Source organism: Rhinatrema bivittatum, chromosome 10 (genome assembly GCF_901001135.1).
Source record: "Rhinatrema bivittatum chromosome 10, aRhiBiv1.1, whole genome shotgun sequence".
Classification (NCBI taxonomy): domain Eukaryota; kingdom Metazoa; phylum Chordata; class Amphibia; order Gymnophiona; family Rhinatrematidae; genus Rhinatrema; species Rhinatrema bivittatum.
In genome coordinates this window covers 123424815-123439713 of record NC_042624.1, presented here as the reverse complement: position 1 = coordinate 123439713, position 14899 = coordinate 123424815, and the positions used below count along the sequence as shown (strand labels likewise).

Below are 14899 nucleotides of genomic sequence, written 5' to 3'. Positions count from 1 at the left end.
TATAAACCGCCTGGAAGCGCAAGCGGTGCCAGGGAGGAGCCAAAAGCCACCAAGTGTCTCTGGAAATAAATCTTCTTATGGAATGGGCAGAGTTAAACCTACAAGGGATCTCGGCCTCCCACATCGTAGGAAAAGACAATGTCCGAGCAGACTTTCTCAGCAGGAAAAGCCTGGATCCAGGGGAATGGATGCTGTTGTTCAGAGTTTTCTGGCTCCTAGTAGTTCACTGGGGCCTCTCATTCTTTGATCTACTGGCTACATCTCACAATGCGAAGGTTCCCCGGTTCTTCAGTCACAGACAAGACCAGCGCTTCCAAAGGATCGACACCCTCGTCCAGATCTGGCCAGAGGAGGACTTACTGTACCCCTTCCCTCCATGGCCTCTACTGGGCAAGATCATTTGCAAGATCGAACAGATTGGCCCAGGCGCCTGTGGTATGCAGACATGTGGAGGCTTCTCGTGGAGAGTCCCCTTTGCCTTCCCCCGTACAGGGACCTTCTCCATCAAGGTCTGATTCTTCACGAAGATCCAGCTTGATTCTCTCTTATGGTCTGGCCCTTGAGAGGGCTCACCTGACAAAGCGTGGATATTTGGCGGCTGTGATCACCACATTGCTCCACTTGCGGAAGTTCTCAACCTACCTGGCATACGTATGGATGTGGAGAATATTTGAGGCCTAGTGTGAGGAGCGCAGGGTGCTCCCCCGAATGGCCACGATCACCTTGATCCTGGAATTTTTACAGGATGGCCTGAACAAAGGATTGTCCCTCAACTCCCTGAAGGTCCAGGTGGCAGCCCTTTCCTGCTTCAGGGCCAAGGTGAACGGAACCCGTCTGTCGGCGCATCCAGATTTGACCCGTTTTCTAAAAGGGGTCAAACAACTATGACCACCCTTAAAGTGGGCGGTCCCCCTATGGAACCTCAATCTAGTATTGGACCTTCTGGCAAGACCTTCCTTCAGACCACTGCGTAGTCTGTTGCTACGCCTATTAACACTAAAGACTGTTCTTGGTGGCAACATGCTCGGCTCGTTGCATCTCTGAGCTACAGGCACTGTCTTGTCGGGAACCGTTTCTTTGGTGTACACCTGAACCAGTCCATTTCTTTACTGTCCCTGGATAGACGCAAGGACACAGGACTACTGCCTCCTACGCCATTTAAATGTTGGTAGACTTTTAGTTCGGTATCTGGAACATTCAGAACCAATGCACAAGACAGACCGCTTGTTCGTTCTTCACGGAAAAAGAAATGGCGAAGCGGCTTTGCGAGCTACCATAGCTTGCTGGATCAAGGAAGTGCTCACAGGCGTGTATGTAGAGACAGGGAAACCCTTACCCCTTCAGATTAAAGCTCATTCCACTAGGGCCCAGGCAGTATCCTGGGCAGAAGCTAAACTGTCTCCTGACGACATCTGTCGAGCAGTGATGTAGTCTTGCTTGCGCACCTTCTTCAGGTTCTATCGCTTGGACGTCCAGGCCCGAGAGAAAGCAGTCTTTGCGAGGGTGGTGCTAACTGGACCGCAGGCAACCTCCTGCCTCATTCGGGAGTAGCTTTTGTACATCCCACTGGTCCTGAGTCCATCTGGCTACACGCTAGGAAAAGGGGAAATTACTTACCTGATATTTTCATTTTCCTTAGTGTAGACAGATGGACTCAGCATCCCGCCCACGGCTGCCCATGAACGGTACCAAGGAATCGCTCATGAGGTGAATCTAGATTCCATGAGGTTACGGGTAAGCCGTCGCCCTGTCCCTAGTTCAGGGCATCTATAGTATTACTGGGATCCAGTGCTTACATTTGGTTGAGTAGAGTTGCGGTCTCCAGTTTTTAATCAAAGTTTTTTAATCAAGTTTTTAAGCAAGTTATAAAGTTATATCCAAATTCTAATCAAGTTTTTCGATAGTATGTCCACAATGGCTTTTGAAGAGAATACTGAGGGGCTGAGGTCACTGCAGGGGTGTATGTAGGGTGACAGCTTTGAAACCTGACTCTGTCTCCATCTGCTGGCAGGGGATCACATAACCCACTGGTCCTGAGTCACTGTCTACATTAAGGAAAACTAAATTATCAGGTAAGAATTTCTCCATTACATGTGGGTAACGTCAAGCAGCACCAAACGGACTTCTCTCAAGCTATAGAGCTTGGAGCACTATTGAACCTGTGTGGGAGTTCCCGCATGGGTGTTGCCTTGTGAGCTTCCACAGTCTTTTTGTGTCTAAGCTAAAGCACAGATGTGTACTTTGTCCCTCAGCGGTTTTTTCCTACAAACTTATTTCCTTGAAAAAACTTTTTCTGCCTTGCCTTGCTTCTTCTGTATCCATACTCAGAGCACTTTTAAGTGCTTAAAAAAAAAAAAGGAATGGGTGTCTTCCCAAGCAAGAAAATGTTGGGCCAGAAAAAAAATCTACAGTGGTGAGTGGATTTAAGAACTGCCCGAGTGGGAAAATCATGTGCCTCACCAATAGGCACAAGTTATGCTACTTCTGCCTGGGACCAGAAATACTGAAGCCTGCAGATGGTGGTTCCCCACATTCATAGCACCCCAGAGCCTTGCAAATGGAAGAGCTGTATAAATCTTATGAATAGCAGTAACTCGTCTTCCTACAGTGCAGCATTGTCTGCTTCCTTGAGAATGCACTGTAATTCTGAGGCGATTCATACCTACTACACTCGAATTATGATGCATCAATGCACTTGAAGCACAGTGAATTGTGCATGATGCATCGATGCACAGCACAATGATGCAAGCTACATCCGTGCACTCTCCACCAATGCGTGATGTACCGATGCAAGTCCTTCCGACACATTTAAACATTTCTCAACTATTCTGTTACAGGGATGTTTTCTCATCATGTACCGGTGCACCCAATGCAAGTTTCGATGTATTCGAAGCATATTTCACTCCATGATATACAGGACAATCCACGAGCATACAGCATAAAAAAAGCTCAAGATCCTCTAAATCGCTCAGATTCCACATCTCCCTTCTGGGACCTGAGAGAATTGCCTATGCAACATTTCTCTAGCCATCCAAGATCTGTGGCAGGAGGGGTCAGATTGCCCTTACCTCCTTCGTTGGTCAGAAGGCTAATAGCCCCAAATTTGGTAGTGGAAGGTCTTCAGTTGCTAACAGCAGATCTGTCTGTTCAATAATGCCACTTTCCTCATATAAGCCACCTATTACTTTTCAATAAACAGTTCTGGTTTCAAAAGAAGGTGTTCCTCTGCTCACACCAGGTCAGAGTACATAGTCTTATCACCACGTTGCAGCATTAGAGGAGTTTCTTTACCTCATTTGCAAAAGTAGATGGAACACTGCAGCCTCTCTTCTCAACTCCTTCAGCGGTTCCTCAGACCAGAATCCCAAGCTCGCCTATGAGTGCATTTTCATGAAAAACTAGTGGATCTCCCATGCTTAGGAGACAACTTTTTCAGAAAGAAGCTTTGAAAAACGGTCTCACAAATGAGACTGTACAGCTACATTTTAATCATTCTCCCTGGTGCCAGAACAACCTGCTCTATTGCAACATTTGTTGTTTGATAGTTATGAATGTTACTTCTGTAAACCGTTGTGATCATTACATGGAACGATGGTATATAAAATGTCTAAAAATAAATAAACACTTGTGCTATCATTATAGATATCCTTACTTTCACTGACAAACATATTATCCTTTTCAGCAGTACCAGTTTCCATTTCTTCCAGCACAGCATCAACAATTTCTGGATTAGAAGCCAAGATGTCAAATTTTAATCCTTTATTGGAGACTTGGAATCTTAAAACCGCCCGACTCAGGCCGAGTTTCGCCCTCTGTCAAGGGGCTGCATCAGGGGCTCTTTTGTATCATATAAAATTCATGTAAATGCAGATGGAGTACAAAAAAATGCATCAATGGTCTCCTTGCAGATATCACTTTAAGCATGTACCCAATAAGTTGCAAACATCATTTTCCACTAGGTTTCACATGGACTGCATGTGATCGGTTACTTCGCTTGTCAGTCGCGTATCTTCACAGACTCTTGTCAAGGCTTGTCAGGTATCTTCTGTTGCTTATCTCCAAGAAGTACCCATCAAAGATATCTGTAAAGCTGTGAAGTGGTCTTCAGTCCACACATTCACATCCCATTACTGTCTTGTAACATCTCAAGGACTGAGAATAGATTTGGATATGCAGTTTTGCAAAATCTATTTTCATCATTATCCACTCTTCATGGTGGAGTCCGGGTTGCTTATTAAATAATTGCTCTGCTGCAACCCTCAGGATAGGACTCCTGACATACAATGCCTAATTCAGCCTGCTTATTGACAGAAAAAGCATGTTTGCTTACCCTAATCAATGTTTTCCACAGACAGGATAAATTAGCCATAGAATACCGGCCCTCACCTCACAAGAGAGTTGACTATACAACTAAATTTAGCTCTGTTACTAACTGTGGAAATTCATAAGAACTTAAGAAGTTGCCATAGTGGGTCAGACCAAGGGTCTATCAAGATCAGCAGTGACCAATCCAGGTTACAAGTACCTGGCAAATACCCAAACATTAACTAGATTCCAATGTACTAATGCTGATTACAAGCAGTGGCTATTCCTTATTGATTAATGGTTTATAGACCACCTCCAGGAACTTATCCAAACTTTTTTTAATCCTAGATACACTAACCGCCCTAACCACATCCTCCGGCAACAAATTCCAGAGCTTAATTGTGCGTTGAGTGAAAAATAATTATCTCCGATTAGTTGTAAATGTGCTACTTGCTAACTTCTTGGAGTGCCCCCTAGTCCTTCTATTATTTGAAAGAGTAAATAACTGATTCCCGTTCTAGACCTCTCATGATCTTAAAGACATCTATCATATCCCCCCTCAGCTGTCTTTTCTCCAAGCTGAACAGCCCTAACCTCTTCAGCCTTTCCTCATAGGGGAACTGTTCCATCCCCTTCATCATTTTGGTTGCCCTTCTCAGTACATTCTTCAAAATGACTTGCGTGACAGCGCTTGTTCAGGACATAAGAACATAAGAAAATGCCATACTGGGTCAGACCAAGGGTCCATCAAGCCCAGCATCCTGTTTCCAACAGTGGCCAATCCAGGCCATAAGAACCTGGCAAGTACCCAAAAACTAAGTCTATTCCATGTAACCATTGCTAATTCAGACAAACCAACCATCATACTGGGAGACTTCAACATCCACGTAGACTCCACCCCTCAATCCACTAACTGCGAAACCTTCCTTACCTCCCTCAGTCACCTTGGATTCACACAAATAATCAGCGGGCCCACTCACAAAGCAGGTCATACATTAGACCTCATATTTATCAACGAGAGCTGGTCCATCCATACAAATCCCACCTGCACGCCTATCCCATGGTCTGACCACCAGCTTATAGACACAACCCTCAAAATGAAAAACACACCTCCTCCAAACATCTCCAAAACCACCATTCATTTCAGGAAACCATGCGCACTGGAGTTACTCAACAAACAATGCTCCAAAGACCTCAAACAAATTGACTTCTCAGACGCCAACACAGCCACCACTTCATGGATCAAACTCACGAACAAAATAGCTGATCAACTCTGCCCAACCTCCTCAAAAGAAATCCAACTGACACGAGACAACAGAAAACCATGGTTCACCCCGGAACTCAAAACCCTGAAACAGAAACTACGAAACAAAGAACAAAGCTGGAGAAACAACCCTTCTCCCACATCCAGACTTGACTACAAAGCCACCCTCAACACCTACAGAAACGCCATACACAAAACAAAAAAGGACTTCTATGCAAAAAGAATTCATAACTTCACCTTCGACTCGAAGGCTTTATTCTCCTACGTCTCATCACTCACCAAACCAACACCACCATCCATTCCAGACCACCTAGCGCTCAGTAAGGCCAACGAACTAGCCACCTACTTCAAAACAAAAATCTCAAACCTCACCCTCTCCCTTACAACCCACCAAACGCTTCCAACACCTCATAGCACATACCAACTCACTCTGAATTCTAGACTAGAGTCATTCGAGCCCACATCAGCCATGGAGATTGAAAACTTACTTAAAAAAATTAAACCATCGGCACATCCCTCGGACCCACTCCCTACTAATTTGCTCACTGCCATCTCTAGCACCATCGCAAAACCTATTGCAGAAATCATCAATACCTCCTTAGCCATGGGCACAGTTCCTAATCAGCTAAAACTTGCAATCCTCAAACCCCTACTGAAAAAACCAACTGCATCACCCATGGACCCAGCCAACTACAGACCCATTGCAAACCTGCCCCTGATCTCCAAACTGATGGAAAAAGCGGTAAATAAACAACTTTCCGAATACCTCGAGGAGCACAACATTCTTTCCCCGGCACAATATGGTTTTCGCAAATCTCGAAGCACAGAGTCCCTTCTGCTTTCCCTCACTGATAATTTACTTTTGAACCTGGAGAAAAAAACAGTCATTCTTACTGGTCCTACTAGACCTGTCTTCAGCGTTCGACACGGTAAATCACTCACAACTCCTAGAACAACTATCAAACATAGGAATCAAAGGCACAGCCCTCTGTTGGTTCAAATCGTTCCTATCCAACAGGTTTTACAAGGTCAGAATCAACAACAAGGAATCTGACCCCATCCTATCAGACCAAGGCGTACCACAAGGTTCATCCCTCTCCCCTACCCTGTTCAACATTTACCTCCTCCCCCTCTGCCATTTGCTATCTCAACTCAAGCTTACTCATTACCTCTATGCAGACGACATCCAGATCCTAATCCCCATCACAGAATCAATTCAAAAAACCTTCGTCTACTGGGAGAATTGTCTTAAACCAATTAAACAACTACTCTCCAGCCTAAACCTGATTCTAAACTCCAGCAAAACAGAGCTGCTACTAATCTCACACAACCCGAACAACCACCCACCTAGTCTGGCACAAACCACATCTTTAAACATTGAGCTCTCTGCAGACGTCAGGAATTTAGGTACTTGGCTTGACAATCAACTTAACCTTAAATTCATAAACACAACCACCAAGGACTGCTTCTTTAAACTACAGGTCCTAAAGAAACTAAAGCCACTCCTTCACCTCAATGACTTTCGCCTCGTTCTTCAATCCATTATTTTTTCGAAACTTGATTACTGCAACTCAATCTTACTGGGCCTCCCCTCCAACAGCATCAAACCCCTACAGATGGTACAAAACGCCGCAGCCAGAATCCTAACTAACACTAATAGAAGAGACCATATTACCCCCATCTTGAGCTACCTCCACTGGCTACCCATCAAACAGAGAATCATATATAAAACCTTAACCATTATCCATAAAACAATTCATAACGTCGCACCTATATCTCTACAAACCCAACTTCGCCTACAATCATCGGCCAGACCCATCAGAAGTGCCTACAAAGGCACATTAGTTGCAGTTCCCGCCAAATCAACGTTAAGAAAAAGAGCACTATCCACTGCGGGACCACATCAATGGAATGCGCTCCCACCAGACATAAGACTCGAACCCAATCTACCAGAGTTCAAAAAAAGGTTAAAAACATGGCTCTTCAGGCAAGCATTCCAACTCCCAGAGTGAAACTAGGCACCTCCTCCTGTCTTTCAGATCCAACCATTGCAAGGTGTCACAAACACATTGACACTCAATTTCATACACGGACTTGATTATTCACAATATCTATTTATTTAAGTCATCCTTTTCATTTTATATTATTTAACCGATTACTTGCAGACTATTTACGCTACCAAAGTTCCTTGTAAAATGTGAACACGAATAATGTTATAATAATATTATATGTTTGTTAAACCAAGGACTGTTTCTATAAACTACAAGTCCTCAAAAAGTTAAAACCACTCCTTCACTTCAAAGACTTTCGCCTCGTCCTTCAATCCATTATTTTTTCAAAACTCGACTACTGTAACGCAATTCTACTTGGTCTCCCTGCTAACAGTATCAAGCCTCTACAGATGGTACAAAACGCCGCTGCCAGAATCCTAACAAACACCAATAAAAGAGAACATATTTCCCCCATTCTGAGCAACCTCCACTGGCTACCCATCAAACAGAGAATCCTTTTTAAAACCCTCACCATTATTCATAAATCAATACACAACATCGCACCTATATCACTCCAAACTCAACTTCGTCCACACCTATCCTCCAGACCCATCAGAAGCGCTTACAGAGGCACATTATTCGCCCCTCCAGCAACATCATTACTAAGAAAAAGAGCACTCTCAACTGCAGGACCACACCATTGGAACGCTCTCCCCCCCTGACCTACGCCTCGAACCCAGTCTACCAGAGTTCAAAAAAAAGTTAAAAACCTGGCTCTTCAGGCAAGCGTTCCAATCTCCAGAATGTAACTAAGCGCCGCATCCTGATTGAACTTGGGAATATTCTGTGTTACAGTTAATAATATGCAATTTTAAGCAAAATTAAATTTCAATTTACCTTACATTTAATTTAAGTTCAACATGCCATTGGCCTAATTTTAATTAAATTACGAAAATATTTAAGGATTTATTGTTATTGTTCAATGTTCTTTGTATTATGAATGGATTATATGTTATTGTTCAATGTTCTTTGTAAAAAAAACCCTGATCTGACTTCCCAGACCAGGGCTATCTTTTCGTTCCATGTAAACCGGACTGATTTGTATTGTATACAGGAATTCCGGTATATAAAAATTAAAAATAAATAAATAAATAAATACTATTGTTACTTTCACTGTTCCTTGTAATAATGTTCAATAGTTGATTGTTATTGTTCTATGTTCTATGTAAAAAACCCCAGTCTAATCTACCAGACCAGGGCAACCTTTTCGTTACTTGTAAACCGGACTGATTTGTATTGCATACAGGAATTCCGGTATATAAAAATTAAAAATAAATAAATAAATAATGGCAGTGGCTATTCTCTAAGTGAACTTAATAGCAGGTAATGGACTTCTCCTACAAGAACTTATCCAATCCTTTTTTAAACACAGCCATACTAACTGCATTAACCACATCCTCTGGCAACAAATTCCAGAGTTTAATTGTGCGTTGAGTAAAAAAGAACTTTCTCCAATTAGTTTTAAATGTGCTCCATGTTAACTTCATGGAGGAACTCCCAAACATGTTCAGTAGAGCACAAAGCTCTACAGATTGGAGAGAAGTCCGTTCGGTGCCGCTGGATGATGTCACCTGCATGTAATGGCTAATTCATCTTGGTGTCTATGGGAAATATTTACGGTAAGCAACCATGCTTTCATGTCTTTTACTGGAGAGTTTTCCTTTGCCTTGTAGTTGGGACTTTTATAGATGGATACTGCAAAGAGAAAATGTTTAATCCATGCTTAAAAAGAAAAAATTGCAGTATAATATGCAGAAGGTGCCAGGAGTATCTGAAAAGACACTTAAGTGCACACTGTGCCTAAAGGTGTTATGTGCATTGCTTAAATCCTACTCTGTTTCCAGACTGTTTTTACCATCTACCAGCAGAAGGTACGGGAACATTTTCTAACACATCCCTGGGGTATTTTTCAGTGTGGAGAGTGAGAAACTAGCAGTGGTGGGATCGCCGTACTGGATGGCCCCTGAAGTTCTGCGTGATGAGCCTTATAATGAGAAGGTATGTCTGAAATGGCTGTATTGAACTCTTCTCTTATAAAAGGCCTAACTCATTTTAAACTGCCAATTAAATATCCTTCCTCTCTTTGGGATCCGTGTGTTTCTAGCTCAGCTCCTGAAACGTCATTCGAGTCTTTGGCAACCAGCAGAACTAAAATTCCTTTCCTGGAAGGTTTTATCGTTACAGTAGTTGCCAGTTCCTGGAGAATAAATGAATTGCAATCTCTAGTCTGATATTCTCCTATACTCAGTTTTTCCACAGTGGAGTCATTTTGAAAAGCCACCCTAAACTTTTACCAAAAGTGATCTGTTTCACTTAAATCATTCCATTCTGTTTCCAGCATTGTTTCTCAAAGCACACGGCTTTTCATACACTGGACTCCAGAAGAGCGTTATTCTATTTGGAAAGAACAAAGTCTTGTGGAAAGTCTTCACAGCCATTCATCTCCTTTAATCCAGTCAATCAGGGGTTTCAGTTACAAAAAGGACTCTTTGCTCTTGGTTTTCTGATTGCACCTCTTACTGTTATAATCAGGACAGGATCTTCAAAGTAAGATAAAAGCCCATCAAATTAGAGCTACAGCAGCCTTTTTTTTTATTTTTTATTTTTAACCCTCTTTGTTCTGCTTTCATAGAAGGCTGCCCACCTGGTGGGGTATCCTTACCAACACTACTCATTCCTACCTAGAAAGTGCTTCATGTCAAGATAGCAAATATGGCCAAGCATTTCTTAAGAGCTTATTTAATTCTTTTAAATCTCCTTTATCAACCAGTGAACACATTTACTGGTTGTATGATCCACAATGGATAAGAAACACGAAAAATGCTTGCATGAAATTCTCAGCTTGGGAGTCCCCACTTGTGTGGCTGATTCATGTCCTGCCTGTCCATGGAGAAAGCAGAGTTGCTTACCTGTAATAGGTATTCTCCATAGATAAGTCAAATCGGCCACATAGTCCCCCGCTTAACCCTGTAGGGATGAAGACTGAGGGGACTGCAGGAAGGTCCACACATGCTCAGAAAAGTCTTTAGTTTTTCTGTCTTGGTACTGTCAGATGACATTGCTCATTTGTGTGATTTGTCTTGCTGTCTAAGGAGAACATGGAAAGCAAAATTGCTTACCTGAATCTGCAATGTCTTCTACTAGCAGATCATTGATTATTTGCATCTTATTCTTAGACTCTTTGCATTTCCTTCTCAAAATCATAAAACAGCGGGAATGTTTTAACTTGATATTAGGACAGATCATATGTACGGATCTTGCATTTATCAATAAGAGATTAAAGAGAAATTTTGGGGGAAATTGTCTAAAGGAATAGGTACAAGTAATCTGGGAAGATGTGTGCCTCAGCTTCCCATTTTTTTTCACCCACCACCTACTCCATAACTTCTCAATGCCCTCCAGAGCCTTTCTAACCGCTGCACTAAAACTAATGGGAATATTCGGCACATACTGGTTAAGTCAACCTGTCCTTCCCTAATCTCCTCTACTCGTCCATTCCCCTGGATCTGGGCAAGCAGCTTAAATCTAGGTCTGTACTCGACTGGTAAGCGATGCAACTCTTGCAACGCTGGCCTAATATAATATTTTGTTAGACCCATGAGTATCCATGCAGCTGCAATGGATGCAATAACTTATCCGGAAGACCCACACACAAACTGCAACAGTGATCGAAGTGCCCTAAAACAAGGATCTGCAACATTGTTCTGAACGATTCAGCTGGGAACCAAGATTTTAATGGCTTTATCATTTTTAACTTATACAATGGCATCTTGACCACTGTTGCACTTTTGGGTGCATAGTTAGCTGTGAGTTTAGTAAAACACCTGGGTTTCTCATGTCGGATATCAGGATGCCTTTAGTAACAGTGGCCAAGATTTTTGATCAGAAGAATTTCTTCCAACCCACAAAAGTCTGGTTTTCATAATATTAAGTCATAACCTGCTGCTAGCTAGCCAGTTTTTTTTTTATCTCAGTCAAACAGTTCTGTGAAATACTGTGCAGATTATTACCAAGTACTTATTTTAGCTTTTGTTACTAGTTTGTGTAGGCAGCAGGAAGCTGTTTTTAGGTGCCCAGGACTGATTTTATTATTTCACCTTAGGCTTTCAGCTCCTCCAGACATCATCTATTCTCTGCTGATCCTGATTTTTATTAATATATAAAGAAACCAAAAGTGCATTGCCCTCTGACTCCCTAGGCTAGTTTTTCCAGTAGAGGAAGCCCATTTCATGCACAACCATGTGGAAGGCTTTCTTTGTATTGGATCAGGGGAGATGTAACATTGAGCCTTTTCCACCAGCATCAGCTCTCCGTGTTTAGAGGGTGCTGACCATGTGTATAGGAACAAGCAGTGGGCTTATGGTGAAACTGCATTTCTCTGTGTCTTTCTCCCTCAGGCGGATGTATTTTCGTATGGAATAATTCTTTGTGAGATAATAGCCAGGATCCAGGCAGATCCTGATTATCTCCCTCGCACCGAGGTAAGATGTTTACATGGCTTTTGTGGGTTTGGGGAAGTTGTGGCTGATTGATTGGGTGGGTTTTCTGGGTAGTTTATCCATTAATATCAAAGCATGTGCATGGTGGGGAAAGTAACTGTGTAACAGGGACTTGCATGTAGCTCCTGTCTGCTCAGTTATGTATTGAGCTTCTTTTCTATACTTAACTGCTTTGATTTATGACAGAAAAGTGATCAGTTAAGGGAATAAAGGAAACTGCACTGCCCTTATACCATATCATTGTTTTCACACGCAGAGAGATCATTGCTGAATGGAACCACCACATCATGTCATGTCTGGTGAAATGTACACAAAATAGAAATTATTGCTGGAAAACCATTTGGTCCATAAGTCCTGCTTTTTGTACCTTTTGCTGTGCTGTTTCAGGTTTTGCTTGATCTTATCTCATTGTGCACCCCTAAGGTCCCTTTGTGTCTATCTCCTGCATGTCTGAGTTCTGCTGTATCCACTGTTGGTCTGTTGCAAGCTCTGTCACCCTCTTAGTGAAAATGTATTTCGTGTTTATACCCAGATCAGTCCAGACTCCTGGGTTTTGCCTCCCTGCCAGCAGATGGAGACAGAGGAAAACGTTTCACTGACATACATAACACAGTGTACCACCTGCAGCGGCTCAGTATTTTCATCTCCAGCATAAGGTAGAGGTGTAAAACTTGCAGTCTGGATTAAATTAAAAAAATAAATAAATTGTAATCTTTTCAGGATTTCTCTCAGGGAGTTGCTAGGTCCTGGTGGGGCCATCCTCCCTGGTTTGAGGTGGACAAGCAGGGGTAGGTGACCTCTTAATTGGCTTGATCCTTGCTTCCATGGGGCTGATAGCTAGTGGTCCAGCTGACTCCCGCAACAGATCTGCAGTATGTTCGGCCTTTATTCTTTTGATTTGTTTGCGACCATTAAAGTTTAAAAGAAAAAAAAAAGTTTATTACTGAGCGGGAGGTCAGATCTTAGCTAATGTTGCCTGGGGATCCAAGGAGCAGGTAGTCAGTGTGCCAAGTGGCTTTCGATGACACATGGCTCTTGCCTATCAGGCTGACGCGCAGCTCATGCCTCAGGGGTAGAGATGGCGCGTGACAGATGCTGCCAGACCTGTGGAGACTTGCGCACATGTCTCAGTTTGTTACCAATGCATCTCCGCAGGGAAAGGCAGTTTGGGAGCAGGCAATGTTAGCTGCAGCATGAAGAAGAGCTCCGATGGTGTCAGGGACTCCTGCTGATGATTTTTCTGTCAGTGCAGGAATGGATGCCATTTTGAATACTGTCGTGGCAGCAGAAGATCCTGTTCTGGCAGGGGATTCCCCACCTCCCTTATCGGCAGCGGTGCAGGCCTTCGTGGAAAGGCAGGGAGCCTCTAAGGCTGAGGAGGACTTGCTAGGAGAGGATTCAGAAGATTCTTCCTCTTTTTCTTCAAATTTCATATTGCTTCTGCACAGGGCATATCTAGCTAGGAAAGCAGTGGGTGATAAGCAGTCTTGGACCCAGGGTTGCCATAAGGGTGATTCTCGACTGATGAAAAGACCTAAGATCTCGAGGAAAAGGGGTCGGCAAGCGTCCAGAGGATTCTGGGAATGTTACTCGCCCGGATAGTTACAGGGATGACTCTGAGGTTTCAGAGGCTTCACAGCATGGCTCTCCGGGAGCAGCTTCTGCTCCATACTTGTCAGGGTCCGATGATGGCCCAGAGGAGTAGCCGGTGGCCAAAGGGGATGATCCCTAAGGTGGTACATCTTTTCTGTAAGGAAGAACTGTAGCCCTTGATTCCGCATGTGCTTAATGAGCTGGGTATCAAGGTTCTGCAAGAAGAGTCCACCCAAGAAGGTGCAGACCTTGTCATGGTCAGTTTGAAAGGTCTGGCAAAGGCTTTCCCTTTAAACAAGTCAGTGAGCAAATTAGTTGTCAGAGAGTGGGATACCCCTGAGACTGGTAGAGCTATGACAAAATTGTATCTGTTACCCAAGGAGATGCTCAAGCTTTTGATGCTTCTGAAGGTGTCTCTTCGGTATCAGCAATTACCATGAAGTCTGTCATTCCGGTGTCGGGCTCACCCTCACTGAAAGATGTTCAGGACTGGAAGCCGAAGGTCCATCTCAAGAGGACTGAGATTTCGGCTTTAGGTATAAGTGCTGCGGTTTGTAGAAGCTTTATGCAAAGAGCATGCTTGCATTGGGTCCAACATTTGCAGGCAAAGGAGCCTACCTCTGCTTCTGCAGAGCGTTGAGGCAGCGGCAGCATTTGTGGCAGATGCTCTATATGACCTAATCGGCATGTCTCCCAGGATCATGTCATTGACAGTATTGGCCAGGAGACTGCTTTGGTTGAGAAACTGGTCAGCTGATGTATGGTCCAAGTGGCAGTTAGGAACTTTCCCATTCAAGGGCAAACTCCTATTTGGAGAGAGCTTGGAGCAACTGGTAGAGGATCTCAAAGTCCAAAGGGCATAATTTGCCGGAGGACAGGCTGAAGGGTGAAATGAGATCATTTCTGACCTGTTCCCATTTTTGGAATAATTAGATTTTGCCAAAATAAGGTCTCTTTGGGGTCCCAAAGCAGGGCTCAGGCAGAATGCAATGTTAAGGGCATCCTTTGTGGATGGAAGCTAACCTGAGACAACCCTGGTGAGGGAACTGGAGGGGCCAAATCATAATGAAGTGAAGCAGGCCCACTCTTCCATTCCAGCTGTTGGGGGTAGTTTGACTCTCTTATGAGGAGTGGACCAAAATTACAATGGACCAGTGGGTCCTAAGTGATATAAGAGACAGCTATGT

The 14899-nt window shown here is 43.5% G+C and overlaps 1 protein-coding gene across 4 annotated transcripts in view; it reads left to right on the top strand.

Moving 5' to 3' along the window:
- Positions 1-14899, top strand: part of LOC115100034 (dual specificity testis-specific protein kinase 2-like) — a 122455-nt gene that overhangs the window by 75950 nt on the left and 31606 nt on the right. For all 4 annotated transcript variants that reach the window (XM_029618172.1, XM_029618171.1, XM_029618174.1 and 1 more), the window contains 2 exons: positions 9534-9618; positions 12018-12101. In XM_029618172.1, the coding sequence (XP_029474032.1) occupies positions 9534-9618; positions 12018-12101 (169 nt within the window). The remainder of the gene's footprint in view (positions 1-9533; positions 9619-12017; positions 12102-14899) is intronic.